Source organism: Polyodon spathula, chromosome 45 (genome assembly GCF_017654505.1).
Source record: "Polyodon spathula isolate WHYD16114869_AA chromosome 45, ASM1765450v1, whole genome shotgun sequence".
NCBI lineage: Eukaryota > Metazoa > Chordata > Actinopteri > Acipenseriformes > Polyodontidae > Polyodon > Polyodon spathula.
The window spans coordinates 738,775-766,115 of record NC_054578.1 but is presented as its reverse complement, the minus strand read 5'-3'; the positions used below and the strand labels follow the sequence as shown (position 1 = coordinate 766,115).

The 27,341-nt window shown below is 43.0% G+C and overlaps 3 protein-coding genes across 3 annotated transcripts in view; 1 reads left to right on the top strand and 2 right to left on the bottom strand.

Annotated features, from left to right (window-relative positions):
- Window positions 1-27,341, bottom strand: part of LOC121305860 — a 189,323-nt gene that overhangs the window by 96,040 nt on the left and 65,942 nt on the right. The window lies entirely within an intron of this gene.
- Window positions 322-21,749, bottom strand: LOC121306006 (zinc finger protein 271-like). Its single transcript, XM_041237742.1, has 4 exons — window positions 21,252-21,749; window positions 19,390-20,112; window positions 14,758-15,718; window positions 322-1,760 (listed from the first exon to the last, which is right to left on the bottom strand). The coding sequence occupies exons 1-4, from the start codon at window positions 21,409-21,411 to the stop codon at window positions 752-754; spliced, it is 2,853 nt and encodes a 950-aa protein (XP_041093676.1). The 5' UTR covers window positions 21,412-21,749; the 3' UTR covers window positions 322-751.
- Window positions 23,139-26,400, top strand: LOC121305977. The gene is made up of 3 exons (XM_041237703.1): window positions 23,139-23,243; window positions 23,874-24,329; window positions 25,373-26,400. The coding sequence occupies exons 1-3, from the start codon at window positions 23,174-23,176 to the stop codon at window positions 25,594-25,596; spliced, it is 750 nt and encodes a 249-aa protein (XP_041093637.1). The 5' UTR covers window positions 23,139-23,173; the 3' UTR covers window positions 25,597-26,400.

The following is a 27,341-nucleotide window of genomic DNA, read 5'->3' as shown; positions in this document are numbered from 1 at the left end:
GATGAGATGTTAAATCAATGTCCTATTGTAAGCGACTCTGCATATAACGCACAGCTCACAGCCTGCCTCTGTAAAGCGCTTTGTGATGGTGGTCCACTGTGAAAGGTGCTATATAAAAACAAATATATTATCATATTACCTATCATATTGTTCTCCCACCATAACCCCCCCCCCCCAAAAAAAAAAACCCAACTTGGATCTGCTGACATCTCAGAAATGCCACCGGGAGTCATGGAAACACATAATTCCAGGGAAACCTGGGAATTTGATCATGCCTGATAATAATAACAGGAAACAATGAACTTGATTGAATCAGTTTTATTATCACAATAAAGACAATGCGAGACACCGTGCACACTCGTGTGACTCTAAACATACCTCGGGATGCACAAATCACACTAACGCAAAACCTTTTAAACGATCACTTCCATTCTGAATCCCAGATTTATTTTTCGGAGCTTGGCTACTTGCTCTTTTAAAGCTAGTTAGCAGAGAGTCATTAATGCTGTAAAAACCTACAGAAATAGTTATATTAACCCTTACAACACTGCCTAGGCTTGTTTATCAATGAAAACGGCACCGAAATGTGATCATGCGTATTATTTGCCTGTCGAGAATGTGGCTTTATCATACTTTCTGATTTACCACGCCTGACAGTGCAGGTGATCAGAGAGGCAGGGCGAGCACCACAGGACATCCAGTGAGGCCGACAGCTCGCCAATTCCCAAGGCTTGACGTTCTGCCCAAACTTTCACAACTTGCATTTGTGTCTTTTAAGAGAACCGGAAGCAGGAAAAGACTTCCCACAGTGTGCGCAGTGAGCAAGTTTCTCTCCTGTGTGAATTCTCTGGTGTGCTTTCAATTTGTCTGTCCGACTGAAACTCCTCCCACAGTCGGCACAGACATGCGGTTTCTCGCCCGTGTGAATCCGCTGGTGTATTTTCAATTTGTCTATCCGACTGAAACTCTTCCCACAGTCGTTACAGTGATGTGGCTTCTCTCCTGTGTGAACTAGCTGGTGAAGTTTCAGCTTTTGTAAACATCTGAAGCTCTTCCCACAGTCAGTGCAGACATCTCGCTTCTCTCCAGTGTGGATTCTCTGGTGAAGTTTCAGGTTTTGTAAATGTCTGAAACTCTTCCCACAGTCGGCACAGACATAATGTTTCTCTCCAGTGTGGATTTGCTGGTGCATTTTCAAGATGCTTATTTGGCTGAAACTCTTCCCGCAGTCAAAACAGTGATGCGGCTTCTCTCCTGTGTGAATTTGCTGGTGTCTTTTCAAAGTGCCAGACTGACTGAAACTCTTCCCACAGTCAGCGCAGACATGCGGTTTCTCTCCAGTGTGAATCCGCTGGTGCATTTTCAATTGGTTTATCAGACTGAAACTCTTCCCACAGTCATCGCAGTGATGTGGCTTCTCTCCTGCGTGAATGAACTGGTGGGTTTTAAGACTTACTAATCGACGGAAACATTTCCCACATTCGCTGCACAGATAAGGTTTCTCTCCAGTGTGAATCCGCTGGTGTACCTTCAAACAGCTTGACTGACTGAAGCTCTTCCCACAGTCGGCACAGACATGCCGTTTCTCTCCAGTGTGGATTCTCTGGTGAAGTTTCAGGGTTTGTAACTGGCTGAAGCTCTTCCCACAGTCGGCACAGACATGTTGTTTCTCTCCAGTGTGGATTCTCTGGTGAAGTTTCAGGGTTTGTAACTGACTGAAACTCTTCCCACAGTCGGCACAGACATGTTGTTTCTCTCCAGTGTGGATTCTCTGGTGAAGTTTCAAATAGTCTACACGATTGAACCTCTGCCCACAGTCAGCACAGACATACTCTCCAGTGTGAATTACGCGGTGTCTCCTCAAGTTGAAAGGATCGCTGAAACTCTTCCCACAGTCGGCACAGACATGTGGTTCCTCTCCAATGTGGATTTGCTGGTGCTCTTGAAGTTGCTCTAATCTACTGAAACTCTTCACACAGTTAGCACAGCCATATCGTATCTTTCCTGTATGAATTTGCTGGTGAAGTTTCAGGCTTTTTAACTGACGGAAACTCTTTCCACATTCTGCACAGGACAGAGCGCCCTGCAAGCTGCTTGTTTTAAAATGGTTCCCCTCCTCTTCAACATGGACAGGGTCTAGTTCAGGACTCTCCTGTTTAATGCGGACAGGCTCCATCTCTGAATCCTGCCTTTCACAAGGATAACCCAACTGTACCTTCAGAACTGGCAGGTGGTGTTTCACGCTGCTGTGGGGTCTGAAATCCGCCCCGCATTCATGACAGTTATATGGAGTCTTTCCAGTGCCTGTCTGCTGCTGTCCGTTCAGGATTCCCGACTCCCTGAAAGTCTTCACACATCCAGCAGAGCGATGCAGAGTCTTTCCAGGAGATGCTTCAAGGTTTCCTTCAGGATTAAAACTCTCCCCACATCCAGGACTGGGGAGAGAGCCCTGCAAGCTGCTTAAGGGTTTAGACTTGAGAAAAACCCTTTCAATATAAACTGATTCTAGTACAGGTCTCTCCTCTTCAATATGGACTGATTCCAGTATAGGACTCTCCTCTTTAATATGGACAGGCCCCATCATTGAATCTTCTCTTTCACAAGGATACCAGCTTTGTTTTCCTAAAAAAAGACAGAATACAATCTGTTACAATCACTTTGTTAGATTCTATGAGCTTGCGTTCCCAGCTCCAGACTCCATTCATTACCATGATCACAAACACGCTGCACTGAGTGAGGTAAAGGAGATTTTCTATAAAGGAAGGAGAGACAGACCAAAAATCACAGAAACAAAGACAGTTCTGAGCAGAGAAATATTCAAACACGTACAGAAAGCTCCCACACGTGTAACCACTCAAGCAGAAGAGCCTCGGCAACACTGCTTAGAAAATGACAGCATTGCCTTCACACAAGACAAAGGGTACTGTTGAAAAGCTTGAGATTTGACAATGAAGCTTATTTTTAGCGCTGTGACAGATTTGCATGTATTCTTATTGGTGCTTGTAAGCACCCACAGAATTAACCAGGCAGGAGATGCAATAAGCATGAATATAACGTGTGGAAACTTCCATTCCCATGCAAACCCCACATTAGATTTGTTTAAACAGTTCTGCATGCCAGCATCGTGTAGAGCTCCTTGAAACTAAAGCATGACTGTGAAAGGTCTCTCTGCATGCAATGACAGGAATACAGATCACTCCACACCACTGTGACTTCTATAACTCAGATCAGACTTGTGTTCAGAGTTAAATAAACTGATACGATCAGAAACAGAGCGGTGAAGCTGAACGAGGATTGAAGAGTAAAATAATAAGAAACTCACTTCAGGGATTGTCAGCAGGAGATCAGCAGCACGGCTCTGGCAGTCTGGTTCCTTCCCAGGTAAACAGGCACCTGAAAGCAACAGCAACAGATCAGCAGGTAGAGATCACACAGTGTGAAGAGTGTCTCTAAACTGAGATACTGATATAGATAAACCAGGCATGATCCTTCTCTCAGTATGCTTCCCTTCCTAACTCCAATAAAAGGTTATCTTTACATAAAAATAATAATAATAATAATAACAATAATAATCTATTTTTATATAGCGCCTTTCACAGTGGAGCACCACCACAAAGCGCTTTACAAGAGGCTAGGGTGTGTGAGCCGTGCATGAGCCACAGAGTCTCTTACAACAACGTCTCACCCCAAAGACTTCTAAAACCCACACTTCCAAAATAAACCCCAGTGGATATCAGAGAGCAGGACTGAGGCGTGCGCTGCCCCTGTGAGTCACAAACACGCAGGCAGCGTCTCTCACTGTTGAATCGCTATCAACTCCCCAGTAATGTTGTTGAAGCTGACACCCTGGGATCCTTCAAGAAGCTGCTTGATGAGATTCTGGGATCAATAAGCTACTAACAACCAAACGAGCAAGATGGGCCGAATGGCCTCCTCTCGTTTGTAAACTTTCTTATGTTCTTATGATATCACTAATAAATGCAGAGTGTTCCTGGCAGCGCCTCTCACTGGATATCACTAATAAATGCAGAGTGTCATTGAAAACCCTGCAAAGACTATAGAGGGAATCGCACAGTTAAAACACACTGAAAACCCTGCAAAGGCTATAGAGGGAATAGCACAGTTAAAACACACTGAAAACCCTGCAAAGGCTATAGAGGGAATAGCACAGTTAAAACACACTGAAAACCCTGCAAAGGCTATAGAGGGAATCGCACAGTTAAAACACACTGAAAACCCTGCAAAGACTACAGAGGGAATCGCACAGTTAAAACACACTGAAAACCCTGCAAAGACTACAGAGGGAATCGCACAGTTAAAACACACTGAAAACCCTGCAAAGACTACAGAGGGAATCGCACAGTTAAAACACACTGAAAACCCTGCAAAGACTACAGAGGGAATCGCACAGTTAAAACACACTGAAAACCCTGCAAAGGCTACAGAGGGAATCGCACAGTTAAAACACACTGAAAACCCTGCAAAGACTACAGAGGGAATCGCACAGTTAAAACACACTGAAAACCCTGCAAAGACTACAGAGGGAATCGCACAGTTAAAACACACTGAAAACCCTGCAAAGACTATAGAGGGAATCGCACAGTTAAAACACACTGAAAACCCTGCAAAGACTACAGAGGGAATCGCACAGTTAAAACACACTGAAAACCCTGCAAAGACTACAGAGGGAATCGCACAGTTAAAACACACTGAAAACCCTGCAAAGACTACAGAGGGAATCGCACAGTTAAAACACACTGAAAACCCTGCAAAGACTACAGAGGGAATCGCACAGTTAGAAACACACTGAAAACCCTGCAAAGACTACAGAGGGAATCGCACAGTTAGAAACACACTGAAAACCCTGCAAAGACTACAGAGGGAATCGCACAGTTAGAAACACACTGAAAACCCTGCAAAGACTACAGAGGGAATCGCACAGTTAAAACACACTGAAAACCCTGCAAAGACTACAGAGGGAATCGCACAGTTAAAACACACTGAAAACCCTGCAAAGACTACAGAGGGAATCGCACAGTTAAAACACACTGAAAACCCTGCAAAGACTACAGAGGGAATCGCACAGTTAGAAACACACACCCTGAAAACCCTGCAAAGACTACAGAGGGAATCGCACAGTTAAAACACACTGAAAACCCTGCAAAGGCTACAGAGGGAATCGCACAGTTAAAACACACTGAAAACCCTGCAAAGACTACAGAGGGAATCGCAGTTAGAAACACACTGAAAACCCTGCAAAGACTACAGAGGGAATCACACAGTTAGAAACACACTGAAAACCCTGCAAAGACTACAGAGGGAATCGCACAGTTAGAAACACACTGAAAACCCTGGTTTGTTTGAAAACCCTGCACAGTTTGGGAATCGCACAGTTAAAACACACTGAAAACCCTGCAAAGACTACAGAGGGAATCGACACAGTTATTATCTTCACACTGACCCTGCCACAGAGGGAATCGCACTTAAAAAATATTATTACACTGCAAAGCGGAGGGTCTCACAGTTAGCATCTAATCGCATGCGAGTCTCCGTGCCGGTTATCAGATGCAATGCAATGAATTTGTGTTTAAAATCTTACTGGTTGATTCAGCCGCGCCGTTAGAAACACACTGGGAAACCCGGAGTGGGCTTTGCAGCAGGACGTCGGTTCAGCGGGCTACTGAGCTTATTGCTGCCCTGGACGCGGATACTCCCCTAAACTGTTCAGGTGTTGTTTGGTGAATTTTTTTTTTTTTTTTTTTGTTTGTTTGTTTGTTTGTTTGTTTGTTGCCAGGGGCAGCGGGCCCCGGCCTCCCCGCTCTCTCCGCAGGCCTGAGTGTGACACAATTATTATCTTCGACCACGGAAATATTGTTCTTAAAAAATATTATTACACGAAGCGGATTGTCTCCAGTGCATCTAATCGCATGCGAGTCTCCGTGCCGGTTATCAGATGCAATGCAATGAATTTGTGAGGGAAACCATTGTGAGGCCCGAAACAAACCCGCCCCCTCTCTCGCCTGCCATTGGCTGCGGGCTCACTCCGAGCCGAGGAGCGCTCCCGTGATTGGACGCGCTGGGGCTCGATGCAGGGGAGGGACGGGAGGCATGATGGGATCTGTAGTTCTGTGTGAGTTTATCGATTAATCAAGAGAGCAGGCGGATTATTACACTAGGGTACCGTCCAGTGCAATAATAATAATAGATGTGGTGATATGTATTAAAACAGGAGATTCATTTATGTATTTTAAACAAGTACACAGAGATATTAGCTTTATTAATTAGTTCAGAGATGGATAAAGTTTATTTATTGCAATTTACAGTATAGGTATAATCAACAGGAAAACAATAATAATAATAATAATAATAATAATAATAATAATAATAATAGATGTGGTGATATGTATTAAAACAGGAGATTCATTTATGTATTTAAAACAAGGTCACAGATAATAGTTACATTAATTATATCAGTTCATAAAATGACCAAGGAAATGTTGGTTCATTTATAGAATAGCCGGTTCATTTATAAAGTTGCACATGGCGAGCTAGTTCAGCAGAAACCAGATTGATGACTGTCCAGTTAGCTTACATTCCCCATTCTAGTTCCAGGCAGGCACATCATTGCTTGGATTACTGGCTTTACTGTAAACTCTTTTCAGAATGTAGTAAACTGACACAGACACCAAGAAGAAGGGGTTATACTGTAGCGTCAAACATCGCCTCCGCCGGTCCGGTCACCGGATTGCTTGAAGATCTGCACAGATTTAAACGTCCGGAGCTTAGTGACGTCACGCATCAGCTCTCCAAGGATGCGCATCTGTGCAGACCTTGCCAGTGACGCAATCGCTCAGCTGCAGGACATTGAAACGTTGCATTGCTTCTGCTGGGAGAGAGAGGGGCGATTGCAGCTGCTGATGTTGTTTTTTTTTGGTTTTTTGTTTTGTCCAGCATTGCATCACCTTTGTTTATTGGTGTGCGTTTAGCAGCTTGAGGTCTGAAACAGCAGAGTCAGTTCCCCGTTTTATATGAGATCTTAGACAGACTGGAGCACGAAAGTTACTTCTTGTAATCTTAGACGACTCTGCTGTTGTTTTTTCTTTACTACAGCAGAAGAGGCTTTATATGAATTCATTTTTTAATAAAAAAAATAAATAAATAGATATAGAGGATTCCCTCTACTCGAGTCTCAATCTAAAACCAGAGAAGATGGACTTAAATATGTCCGTTTCGCTCTTGCAAGACGAGCTCGGCTCTGCCATCGAGCACGCAGTGAAAGCGGCTGTAGACACCGTCTTGTGGGAAATCACAAGAGTTGTGGGCAGTAAATTGAACGAGTTTCAGATTGCAATGGCTGGGAAGGAGAAAGAGAATGAAAGGCTGAAGCTGAGATTGGAAATATCAGAGAGCGAGTTGAAAGCGGTGCGGGAATGCATGAGCGCTGCAGATGCGGACAGTAACCAACCTCTCAGAAACATGAACCCCGACTGGAGTGAACAAGACTGCCGCAGGAACGGGAACCAGGGACTATTACAAGGTGAGAGGGATTTGTCTTTATTTTATTTAATAGTTGCTGGTATCATTCCGTCTCTTTAAATAACGTTTTTACACACATAGTCAGCAACAGGGCAACGATTTAGAATTAAGGCTGATAAACTTTTTTTTTTTTCATGAAAATCGCTTTTAATATGAAACATGCATAACTGTGCTGCTCTCTAAAGGTGGGCTCAAGACTTGTTCCCTATAACTTTTATTAAAGACTCACATTTCAGTAAATCTAATCAGAGGAATACCCGCGTTCATCCACATTGTGTTTTTTATTGTAATAGTGAATGAATTGTGGTGGAAATAAAAAAAAAAAAAAACTGCTTTTGAAAATTAACGACGTACTCTTTTTAAAACACCTTTGCGTTTTTAAAGCGGGCTTCATTGCTTACGTCATTGTCCAAAGGCGAACCCGGTGACGTTTCTATTCACGTCATTGTCCAAAGGCGAACCCGGTGACGTTTCTATTCACGTCATTGTCCAAAGGAGAACCCGGTGACGTTGCTATTCACGTGACAAAAAAAAACACGTGCTTTGCAAACTCTCATGGCGCAAGGGCTTCGTTTTCAGCCAGCTTCGTATTCGTGTGTTAGCTTTTTATTTGCCTCCTGCAAATGTAACGCACATTTCACTGGGGTGATAGTTATGCCTGATCTTTGATAATAACAGGCAGCAGCAAATTCGAGTTTCATGTTTGATTAAACTGCCTGCAAATGTTTTTTTTTTTTTTCTGGGAAAGGTAAATAATATAGATAACCTTTCTGTCAGTTGGCTGATCTGCTAGCTGAGAAAATTCAAGCGTTCACAATAATAAAGATACAGAAACACAGATTCAAGTTCGCTGATTCAGTGATACAGTCTCTCTGTCAGGACTCGGCTCTAAACAGGTCTTCACCCTCGCACAGTCTCACAAGTCTTATTTACTCAGGGCTTTTATACCGACCTTCTCCCGGTGAATTACACACAGCTGTCTCAGGTCAGCTGATCACTTAAACTATCAACTGTTTACCTGTTTGATGAGGAATTCTGGGAAATGAAGTCTTTTCAATAGAAGTCTGACAAGCGGCTGTCTTTGTAGAGGAACCTGGCTAGTGATTAAGAGTTAAAATGTTGTACAATTTTCTTTCACACAGATCCCACAGAGAGCCGTGCTATACCTAAATCTGAAGCACAGGAGGGGTCAAGGATAGCAGTTTACAAACAAGAGGTGTCCTTTGACCAGGAGTGGTGTGCGAGTCTAAAGCAGGTTACAGAGCTGGCGTGTGTTAAAGATGAAGAGGTCCCTCGACTGGAATGTGTTCCTATTAAAGAGGAATTCATAGAACAGGAATGTGTCCCCATCGCAGAGGAAGATCCTACTGAAAATAATGCCTGTGCACTTGAGGAGAACAACAAGCTGGGATCCAGCCTGTGTGATGATCGTCCACCTGAATGTGAACTGGGGTTTAGAGGTAATTATACAACACAAGCAGCATTGAGCACCCTGTTGATCTTGCAGAAACTGGTAACTAAGCTCTGAAGTGTGCTGAAGATTCATATTTTTGGTCATTCCATCTCTATTTAGGGAGGCTGCCCAACCACTATATCAATGGCTTGCAACATAACTATCCTTGCTGCTGTGGCATCTGCTAGATACCGCTTTTGAATGCTGTTAGATCTCTCCCTGTTTCTGGTAGACTGCTCCCACAGCTTTATAATTCTGGGATGTCTCATCGGGTTGCTAAGTGTCACCAGAAGAAATAATTTCATACAGCACTTGCATATAAACCTGATCTTATACCCGTATTCCTCAAATTTTTTATATGTGCAATTGTTTTTATTTCGATCCGGCTCACCGGGAGGGATGATGATGGCCACATGCGTCCTCCGAAACGTGTGCCGTCAGCCGACCTTTTCTGCAGGCCTGCCATGCAGCCACCTCTGAGCTATAGTGTTGGAGGACCTCACATCTCCTGGTAGCTTACAGGCAAGCCTGCAGGCGCCCGGCCAGACTACAGGGGTCGCTGGTGAGCCGAGGACACCCTGGCAGAGCTAGACCCTCTCCACCCGGGCGGCGCTCGGCCAGTTGTGCACAGCCTCCTGGGAGCTCCCGTCCACGGCCGGCCTGCACTCCACGCGGAGTGCCTTTACTGGATGTGCCACTCGGGAGCCCTCCAACAGGAGTGTTATCAAGCGGGTTTAACTATTATAAGTTCACTGTAGGAGTTGGTCTTGGTTATGAGGGGAAGCCCTGCAGAAGAGTGAATGTGTAAGAACGCTGTGCAATAACCTTGATCTCTTTCTTTTTTTAGCTTCTACAGTAGTTGAAGGAGAACTCGACTCCACTGCATCACCCCTCTGCAAAAACCCTTCCAGTAGCAAACCGCAGAGCAAGAAACGCAGTGAAATGACACCCCAGGAAGAGAATGTAAACAAATTGAGTGTTCAAATCCCTCCTGCACAAGACAGACGACCACTTACTCTGGAGAGTATAGAGACTGCACGTTATTTGTGTGTGAACAATTCTGAAGCCCAGGGCAACTTGAACAGTTTTCCTTGTTCTACTCAAGGTGGGAAGAGTTCCCGTCCATTAGGATCTCCTAAAACTCACAAGGGAAATAACACAGGAGGAGGGACGCCATTTTCCCGTGCTGAGTTTCAGAAGAGTTTCAGTCATTTATCACACCTTAAAAGACAACGGCGCAGTCGCACAGGAGAGAAACCACACCACTGCAATGAATGTGAGAAGAGTTTTTGTCAATTGCAGCATCTTAAAAATCACCAGCGAATTCACACAGGAGAGAAGCCGTACGACTGTAATGTTTGTGGGAAGCGCTTTACTGAATTAGGAAGTCTTAAAAGACACCAACGAATTCACACAGGAGAGAAACCATATCACTGTAGTGAATGTGGGAGGAGTTTCACTCGAGCAGAGGGCCTTAGAAAACACCAACGAACCCACACAGGAGAGAAACGGTACCACTGTGTGTAGCCGGGAATGTTGGGAAAGAGTTCTTCTGGTGGGAATGCTTAAAAAAACAGAAACTTATTGCAAGACAAAAACCCTGTCACTGAAGAGATTTAATGTGATAAAAAATAATAATAATTTAACCCTTTGCAGTCCTATCATCAAAAAGATCACTAGCACAGGTCTCTAGTCATTTTTTCTCCAGAAAAAGCAGAGAAAAACTTTGCAATGGCCGAGTGAGACCGATAGGAGCTGAATGAAGCCAAAAAAAAAGGACCTCTCTGATCTATCTATGCACTACAGAGATAACACGGACACACACAAAGGAGATAGCTGCTTCCACATCCAGCGCTCAAAGAATATCACAGACATCTTTTATTACTATAACATCTCAAACAGCTCTGCCAGTGTCTGTGATATTCTTTGAGCGCTGGATGCAGAAGCAGCTATCTCCTTTATGTCCGTGTTATCTCTGTAATGCACGGGGCTAAGAGAAACATCTTTTTTTATTATTTTTTTCGGCCATTGAAAGGTTTTCTTGACTAGCGACCTGCGCTTGACGTCTTTTTGATGATGTGGGACAGGGTCCAGATGTCGGACTGGAAAGGGAAAATTGTAATGTTGGACCTGGTCCCACACAGGTTAAGTTTGTTCACAGAACGAGGTTTTCATAGAACAAGTTTCTAATGTACGAAATTGTATTCAGTAAATGTTAAGCCATTTTATTGATGTTTTTTTCAGGTCTTGCTATCTATCGCTATTCTCTTTGTTCTAAACAAAAAGGTGACGCACTTACCAGGTTATTATCTGTCTAAGGACCGCCTCCTTTATTTGTTACGGTGAAACTAAATGAGACAAAAAGAAGCACGCATATCGCACCTGGCACGCGCCAACATGGACTGGTGAACATTTACACCTGCGAATCCCCATTAACCATAACTGTATATACACCATTGGGATTGGTTCTATTTCTATGGAACTATGATGGAGATAAAATGATTCTTGGGGACACATCTCCCTCCCGACCTGTGAGGGCGCTGTGTAAAGGGAACAGAGTGCCCCGGACTGGATGGCCTGACAATTCATTCCCAGGGTTAGGCAGAAGCTGGTTATCTAGAAAGGGGGGCGGAGCTCCGGTACATTAAAATCATCGAAGCGGAAGGGAAACGATGTGGCAGCCGCAGACTGGAGGAGCGGCTGCACTTGTTAACCAAGGGCTCACGATTAATGTTATAAATGGTTAATGCTAACCGAAAGGAGACCTGTGTTGTGAACCGTTAGCCGTGTATAAATTGTTCGTGTTTGTTTTTTAGAAGGCTGACACGATCCGGGGCTGTCTCCGAAGGCCAGGACTAAACCCGGACAACACTGCACTATTTCACAGAGAACTGTAAACACACCACGGGCACTTTTAGCACTTGCTGTGGACTTTGTGTTTGTGTTTTGTGTTAAGTGTGGGCATTTAGAAAACGGGACTGTTCATTATTTCGGGACCAAACCCGTGGATTACAATAAAGCAACACTCGCTGCACTATTGCTTCTCAGGCATTGTTTATTCTTTACCGCTGTATTTGGGTCATCAACCAACTGGATTGTTAAAGTAAACATCATTGCACCTGGATTATCTGGGTCATTGTCTGTCTGTTCCTTGATCACCGCTGTATTACCTGCACCTAGATAACCATTTTGAAACAGTAACTTCTATCAGTTCAGACAGCAAGCAATAAAACAAATCCTTCCCCATCCAACTCTATCTTCAGACGCTCTCTTCCTGTGGCCAGACTTCATCTGTCACAGGCTTCCACTGTGCTGTCGTCAACGAGTGTGCCCCCTAACGGTATCATTCTCCCTTTGAGGAAATACAATCCACGTGTATTTTAAATATAAAAAGGTGTTTCAACATCACCATCGCACACAATTCTGCTCCTTGTTATAGTTATTAATACTGGTTTCTCTTGCATCATTTTAATACTAATGCATGAAGGGAACAGGCAACACCTCAGAATGGCTACAGTGCAACACAGCCTTTCCAAAATTTAAAAAGGAGGGTACATTGTGCTCACGGTTTTTCAGAAAGTGCTTTCTGTTTGTTTTGGATCCATCGCATACAAGGAAAACAACATACGAAGGTAATGTTTCAGTTTTTGAAGTCATTCTTGAAAGTTATTTTTGTAAAACAGAATGAGGATGATTTTTTGTTTCGCAGAGAGATCCTGGACAATCAAAGAATCACATCTGCCACCTAATGCAGTGAGCTTGAGAATCCCAGCCCCTGTAAGAAATATGAAACCGATAAGCAATATCAGTGAGACAAATAAGATTTCGAAGTTTATTTGGACACAAAGAAAGTCAGAAAGCAGCCGATAGGAAAGAGTATTATGGCAGCAGTCCTACAGAGTCCTGGAAAATTCACGGTATTTTTAATAGAAATTCACAAATGACAATAAAAGAAAAACAACAAATTTCACGTAGTGTCATGCAATCAAAACTTTATTTAAAAAAAAATAAAAACACATTTTTCTGTTTACATTGTATTCTACTGATGTAAGTTCCCTAAAATGTGTTATCATTGATACTTCATTAAGAACATTGCCCAAAAACCAAGGCAGAATCATCAACACTTAGCCTAGCTACTGAGACAGCTCTTTAAAATCGTACATCATGACTCGATTCGCTATTGAAACACTCTTTAAAAACGTAACAGACTTCTGCTGGAAACAAGCCCTTTAAAACCTTTAAAAAGTATCAAACAGACAAAATAGATTTTTATAAAAAAAAACAACAACAACAACAACAACCCTGAATGACAAATTCAGCAACATTTCCGAGTTTTGTAAACCTTTAAAATTTCTGTTGACGCATCAGTTAAAATAACCATGTAATTCCCACAGCCTGTTTCGCTGACTCTAATCCCAAAATATCAAAAACGCGGGGAGGGGGGGAACGTTAACTGAAATGACAAAACTGAAGCTTTTGTGTTTTCCTTTATATGCACGGTAGAAATGCAGTTGTAGAGTAGGATGAATTAGCCAATCACAAAGCTGCTATTTGTTTGACCCCCTTGCTATAGTAATCAAATGCACAGCATTGAGCCAGGCCTTGTGCTGTAGCGCTGCATCTGCTTGATACAAGTATGGAATCAACAGGGCAGGTGAAGAGTACAGTAATGTGAAATACTGGAAGGGAAATGAAACGCCTGTCTTTCACGATAGGCTGTCAAATACACAATTTCCGTGACGACGAAGAGCGGCTCCTGATCTTCCTGTACGTCCCGGGAACGGAGTACTGAGGAGGGGAGAGGGTATGGGTCTGCGTTACCCGTTAGATCTCCCAGAGGGTGAAAACATCGATACTGGCTATTTCATTACGCTCGGTTCTTTCTGTACATCGTACAATAAACTTGGTTCATTATATCCTTTTCGATATGCATATTTGGTCTTATCCATCGTATAACAATAATACAATAGAAAGTCAAGGCACTTTGTCAACACGGGTCATTGCCTCTCCAGATCGCCTACCTGTTGTTTAATTGAGGTAGCCTGTTTGAAGGGGAGATTTTTCAGATTAGTCTGTTAATCTGGGCTTCCAGTAGAGGGTTTCAAAACACAGGCGCAGCGCTCAATCTAACAATCTATCTTTTATGCCTTGGGTCCCACTAAATGCTTGACAGTGCCGTTTAAGAAACTCAAAAGTTTATTCAGAAGCTAAATACCTAAACTACTAGATATGGGCAATACTGCAGAAACACCTACATCAAGCATCAAAGACACATAAGAACATAAGAACATAAGAAAGTTTACAAACGAGAGGAGGCCATTCGGCCCATCTTGCTCGTTTGGTTGTTAGTAGCTTATTGATCCCAAAATCTCATCAAGCAGCTTCTTGAAGGATCCCAGGGTGTCAGCTTCACATGCTATATAGAGACAACAAATATCAATACAAGCATTTAAACAACATTATAATTCGAAACCATGCACTGTAAATGCAATACATCAGTACGCTACCTTCCTTTAGAACTTGGAGGGATGTGCGAAAGTCTCTTTTGAAGGCAAAGAATAACAATCCCATGATGGTCGTTACTGTTTTTTTTCATATATAAGAGAGGGGCTTGTTTGTTAAATTATTTTTAACTCTAAATACATTATACATTTAAACACATTAATCTTTCCAGCAGCAGGGTTTTTGTCCTGAGAGAACTTTCTGGTTTTAAAAGGTGTTCCACCAACTTTTTCCCCCCAACACTCAGCGTTCAGGGTTTCTCTCATGTGTGAATTCGTTGGTGTATTTTAAGTCTGCCTGTTTGGGTAAAACTCATCCCACATTCACTGCAGTGGTACGGTTTCTCTCTGGTGTGAATTCGTTGGTGTTTTTTAAGGCACTCTGCTCTAGTGAAGCTTCTCCCACATTGATTGCAGTGGTGTGGTTTCTCTCCTGTGTGAATTCGGTGGTGTATTCGAAGGCTCTCTGTTCGACTGAAATTCATTCCACAATCATTACACTGGTACGGTTTCTCTCCTGTGTGAATTCGTTGGTGTTTTTTAAGACTCCCTAATATAGTGAAACACTTCCCACAATCACTACATTGGTGTGCTACCTCTCCTTTGTGAATTTGCTGGTGATGTTTAAGATAGTCTATTCGCGAGAACCTCTTTCCACAATCACTGCAGTGGTGTGGTTTCTCTCCTTTGTGAATTTGCTGGTGAATTTTAAGATGTTCTATTCGAGCGAACCTCTTCTCACATCCATTACAGTGGTGTGGTTTCTCTCCTGTGTGAACATGCTGGTGTCTTTTAAGCTTTGATAAACAAATGAAACTCTTCCCACAATCGTTACAGTGGTGTGGTTTCTCTCCTTTGTGAATTAGCTGGTGAGTTTTAAGAAGTTCTATTCTACAGAAACTCTTCTCACATTGAGTACAGTGATGTGGTTTTTCTCCTGTGTGACTGCGCTGGTGTCTTCTAAGGTTTGATAAACGACTGAAGCTCTTCCCACAATCAGCACAGGGAAATACAGTCCCTCCTGTGCGATTTCCCTTGTGAGTTTTAGGAGAGCCTAATCGCCGGGAACTCTTCCCGTCTTTAGTAGAACCAGTCAAGGTCTTCAAGTTGCCCTGATTTTCAGAATTGTTCACACACGCAGAATCTGCAGTCTCTGTACTCTCCAGAGTAAGTGGCTTGCAGAGGGGTGATGTAGTGGAGTCATGTTCTCCTTCATCTGCTTTACAAACTAAAGAAAGGAGGAGAGACAAAGGTTATCGTAAAGCATTCTTACACATTCACCCTTCTAGAGATTCTCCCTCACAACCAAACTCCTAGAGTGAACTCTGAAGACCGCAGATTTAGAGAATACAGTCAAATCTGCTTAATCACTCCTGCTAAACGTCAGCCTCCTTTTACATAATGGGTGTCAAGGAAGACAAGCCAAATTAATTTCAAAACTACCTTTAACCCTTTGCCGCCAGACTGTTTTAATTTAATGCATTTTTGACCGATGACGCACCCTGTGTTCTGTGATGTCTCCAACAAGCCGTGTGGTAATCAAACCTTTCTGAAGCGTGTTATTGAGTAAACTCTGGGCTCTAGAAACACACGTTTCCCCTCTGTGTATTTTTTAATGATGCACTTCAAGAAAGTCACGTACAGGAAATGCAATCGGCAGCCCAACTCTGAAGCCGAGTTACATAGGAAGTTCGAGATAAGATAACACTTGAAAACTGACGGGTTGCCTGTGTTTGACAGTGACGGTACATTATTTGCTTGCACTGACTGCAATAACTGTTTGCACTTTCATGCAAAATTGGCGTGTATTTACTTGTACATCTACTGCTTTATCATCATAGTTAATTTTTTCTATCATTTTTTTCTTGCAGTGCTGTGCAAAATATAGGCTCTGTTATTCTGCTTTATATAACATACCTGGCTTTCATACTTGTCTTTACTATTTGTTGGGTGTATTGATCTTTTTTCTATAGCGTTTGCATGTAATAATATAGTAACGCAATTAGTGTTTACTTACTTATTATTACTTAATTATTAGCTTACTTATTGTAGTGTATGCCAAAAATAATAAGAATGTGCTTTTCGTGCACTTTAAATGTAAGAAATACGTGTATAATAATAATAATAATAATAATAATAATAATAATTATAATAATAATTTGCTTTTACTTGTATTTGTATATTTTCAGTATAAAAGGTTTTGCATAAGATAAAGAACTTAATGATATTTTACTTACTCCCGCCAAATTCCATAAGATGGCGCTGTTTGGGGCATTTTTACATACAGACTGTGGTTCGGACAGACCCTAGCTTGTCAACGGAACAAAATGTTTGAAAACTTATTTGAAATCCTCATAAAATGTCACAACTGTAATATCCAGATTATTTTTTTTAATATCTTTGTCGATATTAGCAGTTATTAATTTTTTTTTTCTATGGAGGGCGTGGCTTACATATTTATTTTGCAATATTCCACTAGTTAACAAATGATATCACTGGAAACAGCTACTTCAGACCTTTCTATTAATATATTGGGTTTTAAATTCTGATTTAAGGGTACCAGACAACAAGCAATAAAACACAGCACGTTCACGTGCATGTCCAAGTATGGGAATTCTGATTAGGCAGCAAAGGGTTAACAAAACATTATCAGTGTTCAATAGCAGATGATTGGGGGAGCAGTGGATGTCAAAAGCAATGTGTGCAGAACACACAGCTCTCCTCATACTGTCCCCATTTGAAAATGTTGAGCACCAGAAAACATGTTTTGAATGGGATTTACCCCACCCTGGTTGTGAGGCACAAGGTCCCAGGCTGAGTGCCTTCAAGTGCCCAGAAGGAGCAGCAAGATGTGTCTTACCCTGTAGAGTATACACCCTGCCATTCATCTCTGCACGCTTTCAATAGAGCAATACACCCTGCCATTCATCTCTGCACGCTTTCAATAGAGCAATACACCCTGCCATTCATCTCTGCACGCTTTCAATAGAGCAATACACCCTGCCATTCATCTCTGCACGCTTTCAATAGAGCAATACACCCTGCCATTCATCTCTGCACGCTTTCAATAGAGCAATACACCCTGCCATTCATCTCTGCACGCTTTCAATAGAGCAATACACCCTGCCATTCATCTCTGCACGCTTTCAATAGAGCAATACACCCTGCCATTCATCTCTGCACGCTTTCAATAGAGCAATACACCCTGCCATTCATCTCTGCACGCTTTCAATAGAGCAATACACCCTGCCATTCATCTCTGCACGCTTTCAATAGAGCAATACACCCTGCCATTCATCTCTGCACGCTTTCAATAGAGCAATACACCCTGCCATTCATCTCTGCACGCTTTCAATAGAGCAATACACCCTGCCATTCATCTCTGCACGCTTTCAATAGAGCAATACACCCTGCCATTCATCTCTGCACGCTTTCAATAGAGCAATACACCCTGCCATTCATCTCTGCACGCTTTCAATAGAGCAATACACCCTGCCATTCATCTCTGCACGCTTTCAATAGAGCAATACACCCTGCCATTCATCTCTGCACGCTTTCAATAGAGCAATACACCCTGCCATTCATCTCTGCACGCTTTCAATAGAGCAATACACCCTGCCATTCATCTCTGCACGCTTTCAATAGAGCAATACACCCTGCCATTCATCTCTGCACGCTTTCAATAGAGCAATACACCCTGCCATTCATCTCTGCACGCTTTCAATAGAGCAATACACCCTGCCATTCATCTCTGCACGCTTTCAATAGAGCAATACACCCTGCCATTCATCTCTGCACGCTTTCAATAGAGCAATACACCCTGCCATTCATCTCTGCACGCTTTCAATAGAGCAATACACCCTGCCATTCATCTCTGCACGCTTTCAATAGAGCAATACACCCTGCCATTCATCTCTGCACGCTTTCAATAGAGCAATACACCCTGCCATTCATCTCTGCACGCTTTCAATAGAGCAATACACCCTGCCATTCATCTCTGCACGCTTTCAATAGAGCAATACACCCTGCCATTCATCTCTGCACGCTTTCAATAGAGCAATACACCCTGCCATTCATCTCTGCACGCTTTCAATAGAGCAATACACCCTGCCATTCATCTCTGCACGCTTTCAATAGAGCAATACACCCTGCCATTCATCTCTGCACGCTTTCAATAGAGCAATACACCCTGCCATTCATCTCTGCACGCTTTCAATAGAGCAATACACCCTGCCATTCATCTCTGCACGCTTTCAATAGAGCAATACACCCTGCCATTCATCTCTGCACGCTTTCAATAGAGCAATACACCCTGCCATTCATCTCTGCACGCTTTCAATAGAGCAATACACCCTGCCATTCATCTCTGCACGCTTTCAATAGAGCAATACACCCTGCCATTCATCTCTGCACGCTTTCAATAGAGCAATACACCCTGCCATTCATCTCTGCACGCTTTCAATAGAGCAATACACCCTGCCATTCATCTCTGCACGCTTTCAATAGAGCAATACACCCTGCCATTCATCTCTGCACGCTTTCAATAGAGCAATACACCCTGCCATCTCATCAATAGAGCTCTGCATCTCGCTTTCAATAGAGCAATACACACCTCTGCCTGCCATTCATCTCTGCACACCCTTTCAATAGAGCAATACACCCTGCCATTCATCTCTGCACGCTTTCAATAGAGCAATACACCCTGCCATTCATCTCTGCACGCTTTCAATAGAGCGATACACCCTGCCATTCATCTCTGCACGCTTTCAATAGAGCAATACACCCTGCCATTCATCTCTGCACGCTTTCAATAGAGCAATACAGCCTGCCATTCATCTCTGCACGCTTTCAATAGAGCAATACACCCTGCCATTCATCTCTGCACGCTTTCAATCTTACCTGAAAGGTGTTCACTTGTTGCTTTTTCTACCAGGGGACGTTCCTCGTTAATGTGGACAGGTTCAAGTGCCGGGGTCTCCTCTGTAACAGGGTCCGCTTCCAGCTCAGGAAGCTTCTCTTCAACATGGACAGGGTCCAGCTCAGGAAGCTCCTCTTTAATGCGGACAGGCTCCATCTCTGAATCCTGCCTTTCACAAGGATAACCCAGCTGTACCTTCAGAACTGGCAGGTGGTGTTTCACGCTGCTGTGGGGTCTGAAATCCGCCCCGCATTCATGACAGTTATATGGAGTCTTTCCAGTGCCTGTCTGCTGCTGTCCGTTCAGGATTCCTGACTCCCTGAAAGTCTTCACACATCCAGCACAGCGATGCAAAGTCTTTCCAGGAGATGCTTCAAGGTTTCCTTCAGGATTAAAACTCTTCCCACATCCATGACAAAGAGAGCTGCTTAAGGGTTTAGAATTGAGAATAACCCTTTTAATATGGACTGATTCTAGTACAGGACTCTCCTGTTTAATATGGACTGATTCTAGTACAGGACTCTCCTGTTTAATATGGACAGATTCTAGTACAGGACTCTCCTCTTTAATGGGGACAGGCTCCAGCGCTGTGGCTTCTTTGTTAATGGGAACAGGTCCCAGTTCTGGGCTGTCCTCTGTAATGTGAGAAGATGCCATTTCTGACGCTCGTCTTCTACCAAGACGGACCGATTTCACACCAGTACCTAAAAAAAAAAAAACAGAAGACATTTTATTTAACTATGATGCATCACACACCTTATAAAAACGCATTCCCGAATGCCTGCTATCGATCACAAAGCACACCTTTCCAGAAATTGTTTTAGCATTCGAACCTGGTGTGCACATTACAGCACGGCACCTAATGCAAGAGGGACCGGCGTTTACCTGCACCCCTTAAAAATCGAAAAGCAAAAAGAAAACACAGAGACGGCGAGCCTAATAAAGCTACAGATAGAGCTGCTAAAACTGCAAACACTCTGCTAGAGAAGACGACGGCATTCTCCATTGCCTGACTGGGTTTCTGTTTTCTTCCCCCAAAGCCACGTTGTCTGTATAGGTTTTGTAACAGCAGTTAGCAAACTGCAATTAAGCCAACCAAACAACTCATCTGATCACTATCGCTATTACACTCCAGCCACGGGCACATCTTCAGCCAGTTTGCCTGAAATTCTGTCTCTTTTTCAAACGTTCGCTGACACTGCTGAGGCTGGATCAAAGCCTCTAGTCTAATTGATGTATTAGCCAGGGGTGCATGATGAGTGCACAAAAAAGCTTCACGCCCAGTGAAGGCAGCATTGCCCTGCCCTTCATGCCCTGCAATCCAAACTGCACGCATAATATCAGTTGCTGAACAATATTGAGCTGATGTGTGCTGTCTAGCATTGCTATCTACCTGGAGCAAAATTATTTTACAATATTTAGATAACGTGCAACTTTGTGTCTCATAACTGAGTCAGTTGAAGACCTATTCAAATAATACACATCTAACACAGTGAAAAACCTGACCAGGATATTCGCGTATTCACAGTCTGAGCTTAACAGCAATCCAGTCTCATGTGTAGTTCAGACTATCTGAGAAAGACATATTGTTTCCATGCAAATTAGGTCATCAATAGTATTGTCACACAGTGACCTGGTGTTGCCACAAGCAGGTTAAAAAAGGGGGTAATTTATTAATGGGGAATGTAAACGAACTGGACTGTCAACAGCTTTCAGGTGAAATCCAGTGAAGAAGCCAAGCTAAAATAAATGACTCCCTAACACAGTGCATTCCACAGACTCTCTTCCCCCCTGTTTCAATAAAGCCCCCCCCTCTATAGAGGTGCACTCCAGTTTCCCTCACCTCTCTCAGTGATGCTAGAAGGTGGCGTTTCCTCCTGCAGGATCCGCTCATTGGCCTGGTCGCACCCCAGCTCAGTCACTTCCTCCTTGATCTTAACAGTCCTGTCTGCAGAAACAACCCATCGAATAGGAAGCTCTGGGCTGACGTGAGCTGCTTCCATCTCAGAAACTCCCTGTGAGCGAGGCTGATCCGTTCTCACTGAAGAAAAGGAGACAGGATTGTTAGGTTTGTCATTTCAGATTGCAGATAAAGATAAATTAACATTTTGCAATGCGCCGCTATTGCACGCATTACGGTACAGTTGAACACGCTTTGCGGGCGGCTCGTCTCTGCAAGGGAGGAAAGAGAAAGAAACACATTGGTAAATAACTCTTGCTTTATCTATGTCCGCGTATAATCCCGAAAGAATACGGTTAAACCATCGTTCTCCGATACTGAATCTATTTGATCTGTTTGTTTTTAAATCCCCGCTTTTGAATTGCAGGTCTGCTAACTTTGCACTGCATACCAACGCGGGTTAGCAGTGGCGCTGCCCTGTGGCTACTAGCGTAATTAAAAATGCAATTTATTTATTTTTTTTATGTGTGTGTGTGTGTGTTGTTCAGTTTCTGTTTTGAAATGGATATGCACTGGGAAAAAAAAAAAAATGAATTAAGTTTTGTTTACCTCTCTCTCTGCAGTCAAAAACAGTTCTGTTAACAACAAACAAACGCTCCCAACGCGTTAAGAAACCGAATTAATCATGCAATCTCGTCTAAATGCAACGAGGCAGAGCCAGCAGCCTGCGGCATAACAAAACACCAAGAGAGAGCTCCCATTGCCGAGCAGAAAAAGAGCGAAACTGGCGCCATTCGGGCTCCAGCGCCGTGTCAGCTCGCATAGTAAAGCATGGGCAGGTAGAGCCAACGTGGCGGACCGGTTCATTCATGCCGATTCCAGCCAATCAGAGTGTTTCCAATAACACGCGTCGCTTACAACCAGACACGCCCACTGCCAGTGACGCTTCATTTCATTGATAAATAGAAGAGTTTGCTTTGATAAGGCAGGGGGCTGGGTGGAGAGATCGCGACGGTCACTAGTGATTTTAAAACTGATTTTTTTGGGGGGGTTTATGGGTTTAAATGTTTTCTAGTCATGCATGTGTTTGTATTCCCTGCACGGAGTCCTGAGACTTTTCTGTTACAGAAAAGTTGAGCTTGTCAGGGGGGTGGGGGCTGTATTTAGTTGACCTTACTTATCAACCTTATTTATCAACATACACCTTTGCGTGGAAATGTTAGCAGACTGCACCCTGCAAGAAACGGTTCTGACCCCCTATTATACAGGATAGCGACACACCATCACTGCATGAGTGTAAGAGCGTCGCACGCAAGATTGATAAATCGGATTTTAATCGTGCGTGCGAATATTCTAAGCTCTGTTCGTACGAACAGTTTAAGTAATGCTTTTACCCAGGATTGATAAGTACAGACCCGGGACAGTGAACGACTAATCCCGTCTCTTGTTTGTGTTCCTTCTTTATCACAGCCGAAGGAGCGCAGATTTAGATATGAATGGGAATTATATGTGAATCAGTAACACTAGAACCAAAGCCGGTGTTTCTGAATCCAAAGAAGATCCCTCTACAAGAGTCTCCAAACTTAAACCCGGCGAGGATGGACGTCAGCGTGTCCGTTTCGCTCTTGCAAGACGAGCTCGGCTCTGCCATCGAGCACGCAGTGAAAGCGGCTGTAGACACCGTCTTGTGGGAAATCACAAGAGTTGTGGGCAGTAAATTGAACGAGTTTCAGATTGCAATGGCTGGGAAGGAGAAAGAGAATGAAAGGCTGAAGCTGAGATTGGAAATATCAGAGAGCGAGTTGAAAGCGGTGCGGGAATGCATGAGCGCTGCAGATGCGGACAGTAACCAACCTCTCAGAAACATGAACCCCGACTGGAGTGAACAAGACTGCCGCAGGAACGGGAACCGGGGACTATTCACCAGGGTGCAAGGTGAGGGTTAGTGACCTGTGCTTTTAAAATGCATGAGTGCATTTAAACATTGCTGTAATTTTTTTTAGCTGGATTGCCCACAGACCGCAACTAACACATTTACAGCTTAACTTTCAAGATACCTTTCTCTCAACTTATGAAATACAGACCATGAATATTTTCAGATCTACGCGTTTGGTGACAATATTTGACCACAACCTCGTTTTCAGCTTGCAGAATGTCCTGGTAATCATTTGGACACACAGTATAAAAGAAACTTGAATGCCAGGTCATGAGATGCACTGACCCAGTATGACGGTATATGAGAGTCTCTTTGGAAATACACCGTTCACTTTCTATGCCAGTGTAGATGCCACTCATCCAAAATAGATCACACAGTTCTATAACATTACCATTTACTTCCTGTCCCAGCATAATCACGTGTGCCTTTTACATGAAAACCTTAACCTCGAGATAGCATTGTAATAACAAACAGAGATGCATTTTCTATAAAAGCCAACATAAACCTGATCCAAAGAGACACAGAATGGGGTCAGCTTGGAATCACCCCGGTGTATTTATCAGTAGAGTTTTGAAAAGCCCCTGCAGTAAGGGAAGAGTTAAAAACTTGTACCAATGTGATTCCCACAGATCCTGCAGAGAGACGTGCTTTCAGTGAAGCGCAGGAGGGGCCAGTGATAGAAGCTGTTTCCACACAAGAGGAAATCTGTGATCAGGAGTGGCGTGGAAGAATAATGGAGAATACAGAGCTGGCAATTTGTGACAGTAAAGAGAGCCCTGAACTTGAAGCTGTCCGCATTAAAGAGGAGGCTGTGGAACTGGAGTGTGTTCACATCACAGAGGAAGTTTCTAAAGGGAACACGCTGGAGGAGAATATCGTTAAGCTGGAATCCAGCCACTGTGGGGATTGTCCTCCTGAACTGGTCTGCGTGAAACCCAGTCAGCGTGTCTCTGAAGACACTTGTTCTAGTGTTGGAGAAGAGGGCACTGTGCTGGGGTCCAGTCAGAGGAAACATCACACCCCTCAGGAAAGAGCCGCAGATGAAAAGAAGGAAGGAGCATCGCCATCCACTAGCAGCACATCGTGTGAGTAAAGCTGAGCACAGCAATGCAGTCACATGGGGGTTGCCGTGGTTTCTTTGCAGCTGACAGGTGGGCTATGCACACTGGAGAGAGTTTGGTTTACTCCACATTTTCTTGGGGGGAACATCCAGATTCAAACTAGAACAGTTTGAGTAAATGATGCGTATTTTAGTCTGTTTTGTTTGGGGGTGGGTTCAGTTCCTTGGGTTAATCGCGGTTTTCTTTGCAAACTGGTCAGTTTTATGTTACCAAGTTATAAACAAGGCTTGCATTTTTTCATTTGATTTTTTTGTTGAGTTTGGGGGTGTTTTTTTTTTTTTTTTTTTTACTTGGCAAAATTGGTTATTTTCATTTTTTTTTAATTTTTTTATTGAACATAAAAGAACAAACGCATCCGTTTTCGGTTTGTGTAATAAAGCGCTGAACGGTTCACCAACACACATACCAAGGTTAACTCGTTGTGTTGAGGTGAGGATGCCCGCGTTGAGGATTCCAGCAATGTAAAACTCTACATGCATCCAGAATCCGGGAATTCTGAGAAGGATTTCGATTTACTGCTCTTATGTCAGCAGTTCGGCTGGATGCATACAAGGTACAATCTTAGTGGTTTATTACTGGAGCCCACACGCTGTACACAGGGCTGTATTGAATACAAGACCCTTAAATAACTTTATACAAACAATTAGAAGGCAAACACCAACACAGTACTGCAAAGCAACACTGCAAACAAGCTTCAAGTAACAGGAGAGTAACTAGTTTACTTATTAGCTTTTTAGCAGCATGTTAAAGAGAGAGAGAGAGAGAGAGAGAGAGAGAGAGAGAGGATATATATATATTACACAAATTATTAATTTAGTAAATATAACGTTAACCTACCTTTAAAAGCAGGCTGACATTAACAGGAGTGATATGAAGCGGGTTTGACTGTATTCTCATCAGAGTTCACTACAGGAGTTGGTCATGGTTATGAGAGGGAGCCCTGCAGAAGAAAGTGTAAGAATGCTTTACAATACCCTTTGTCTCTCTTTGTTTCGCTTGTAATGTAGATGAAGGAGAACACGACTCCACTGCATCACCCCACTGCAAAAACTCTTCCAGTGGCAAACCGCAGTGCAAGAAATGCAGAGAGACAACACCCCGAGAAGACAATGCAACTGTACAGGTGCTGCTTCTAGAGGGTACAGAGATGGCACATTCTGTGTGTGTGAACAATTTCGAAGCCTGGGACAGCTTGTCCAGTTATCTGGTGGGAAGGGTTCCTGTCAAATAGACTCTCCTAAAACTCACAAGGGAAATCACACTGGAGGGACTCCATTTCCCTGTGCTGACTGTGGGAAGAGCTGCAGATGCTTCTCACAGCTTAAAATCCACCAGTGCATTCACACAGGAGAGAAACCTCATCACTGCACTGAGTGTGGGAAAAGATTCAGTCGTTTGTCAACGTTTAAAATCCACCAGCGTGTTCACACTGGCGAGAAACCCTACCACTGTCATGACTGTGAGAAGCGGTTCTCTCAGTTAGAACATCTTAAAAATCACCAGCGAATTCACACGGGCGAGAAACCGCACCGCTGCAGTGACTGTGGGAAGAGCTTCACTGAATTAGGAAATCTTAAAAGACACCAACGGATGCACACAGGACAGAAACCATATCACTGTAGTGAATGTGGGAGGAGTTTCACTCGAACAGAGAGCCTTAAAATACACCGATGAACTCACACAGCAGCGAAACCCTGAATGCTGAATGTTGAGAGAGGCTTAGTCTGGTAGAACACCTTAAAACCCAGGAAATTCTCACAAGACAAAAACTGAAGCTATTAATGTGATTAAAAGGATATTTATAAAGCATTCAGGGTTAAAAATCCTTTCTTAAATGCATTCATTTACACTTTGAAACAGACAGAGGGCAACAGCTGAAGAATGTGGGCAACGCGCTTCCTCTTTCATTTCTTTTCTTTCAAAAAGAAAGCCGTGTTTGTGCGTGGCAATGCTTACCTTTTAAAATGCAGTTTACGTTGATCTTTTGCATGAAATATTTGATTGTAATAATAATAATAATCTTTATTTTTATATAGCGCCTTTCATAGCGGAGCGCCCTCACAAAGCGCTTTACAGGAGGCTAGGGTGTGTGAGCCGTGCATCTCTTACAACAACGTCTCACCCCAGAGACGCAGCGCAAGGGGGTTCAGTGACTCGCTCGGGGTCCCCACACAGGGAGGGCTGAGCTGGGATTTCATCCTCCTGGTTACAAGCCTGTTTCTTTAACCACTGGATCCTCACAGCCTCCTAATATAATTTAACTTGTCATTTCTGTGGACCTTTTCATAATCGAAAAGCTTTTCACAATAACACTTTGTACGCTTCATATATAAATAAGAAGTCCCGCCTCAGACAGTTCATTTATGGAGGTGTGGCAGTATTCGTTATTATAGGATTGCAAACTGAACGACTATAAAAGACATCCAGGTGAAAGGACATCGTCTGGGTGGCTTGCAGGTGGTGCATTGAGCAGCTTCGAGACTTGTTCTTTCCAGTCATGCAGGTTGCACAAAAACAGGAAAAGCACTTTTGCTGGCTTTTAAAAATGACACTCAAAAGGTCCTGCATTCACACAATCTGAAAATATGACCTCATTTTAAGCGATGGCTTTTTTGTTTTGTTTTATGATCAATAAAGTTGTGTTCACTAAAATGTTCTGCGGCACAAATCCTTGACAAGAAGGTCATATGCATAACTGGAAGTTTTGGGGAGATTCACCAAAGAAACAAAAATATTATCCAGGCCCTGCTATTCTGTACATTGGAAACGAAGCTAAAAACTAAATAATAATAATAATAATAATAATAATAATAATAATAATAATAATAATAATAATAATAATAATAATGTTGCACTTTAACGAGTTAATCAACAAAAAAGATCAATAAAGGAATTTGCAAAGAAACTAGTTTGAGATTGCATTAAGTTGTATATATAAATGTATAACAATTGAATAATTGTTGAAAATATCAGTTT

Bases quoted from the DNA above. Each gene is read 5' to 3' on its own strand.
- LOC121306006 (XM_041237742.1), bottom strand. From the start codon at position 21,411: ATGGAAGCAGCTCACGTCAGCCCAGAGCTTCCTATTCGATGGGTTGTT. The intron at 15,719-19,389 runs GTAAGATTGAAA...TCCTTTCTTTAG, and splicing joins AACAAGTGAACACCTTTCAG to TTTGTAAAGCAGATGAAGGA. The intron at 1,761-14,757 runs ATGAGAGAAACC...GAGAATCCACAC, and splicing joins ATACACCAACGAATTCACAC to TGGAGAGAAACAACATGTCT.
- LOC121305977 (XM_041237703.1), top strand. From the start codon at position 23,174: ATGAACCCCGACTGGAGTGAACAAGACTGCCGCAGGAACGGGAACCGG. The intron at 23,244-23,873 runs GTGAGGGTTAGT...TGATTCCCACAG, and splicing joins ACTATTCACCAGGGTGCAAG to ATCCTGCAGAGAGACGTGCT. The intron at 24,330-25,372 runs GTGAGTAAAGCT...CTTGTAATGTAG, and splicing joins ATCCACTAGCAGCACATCGT to ATGAAGGAGAACACGACTCC.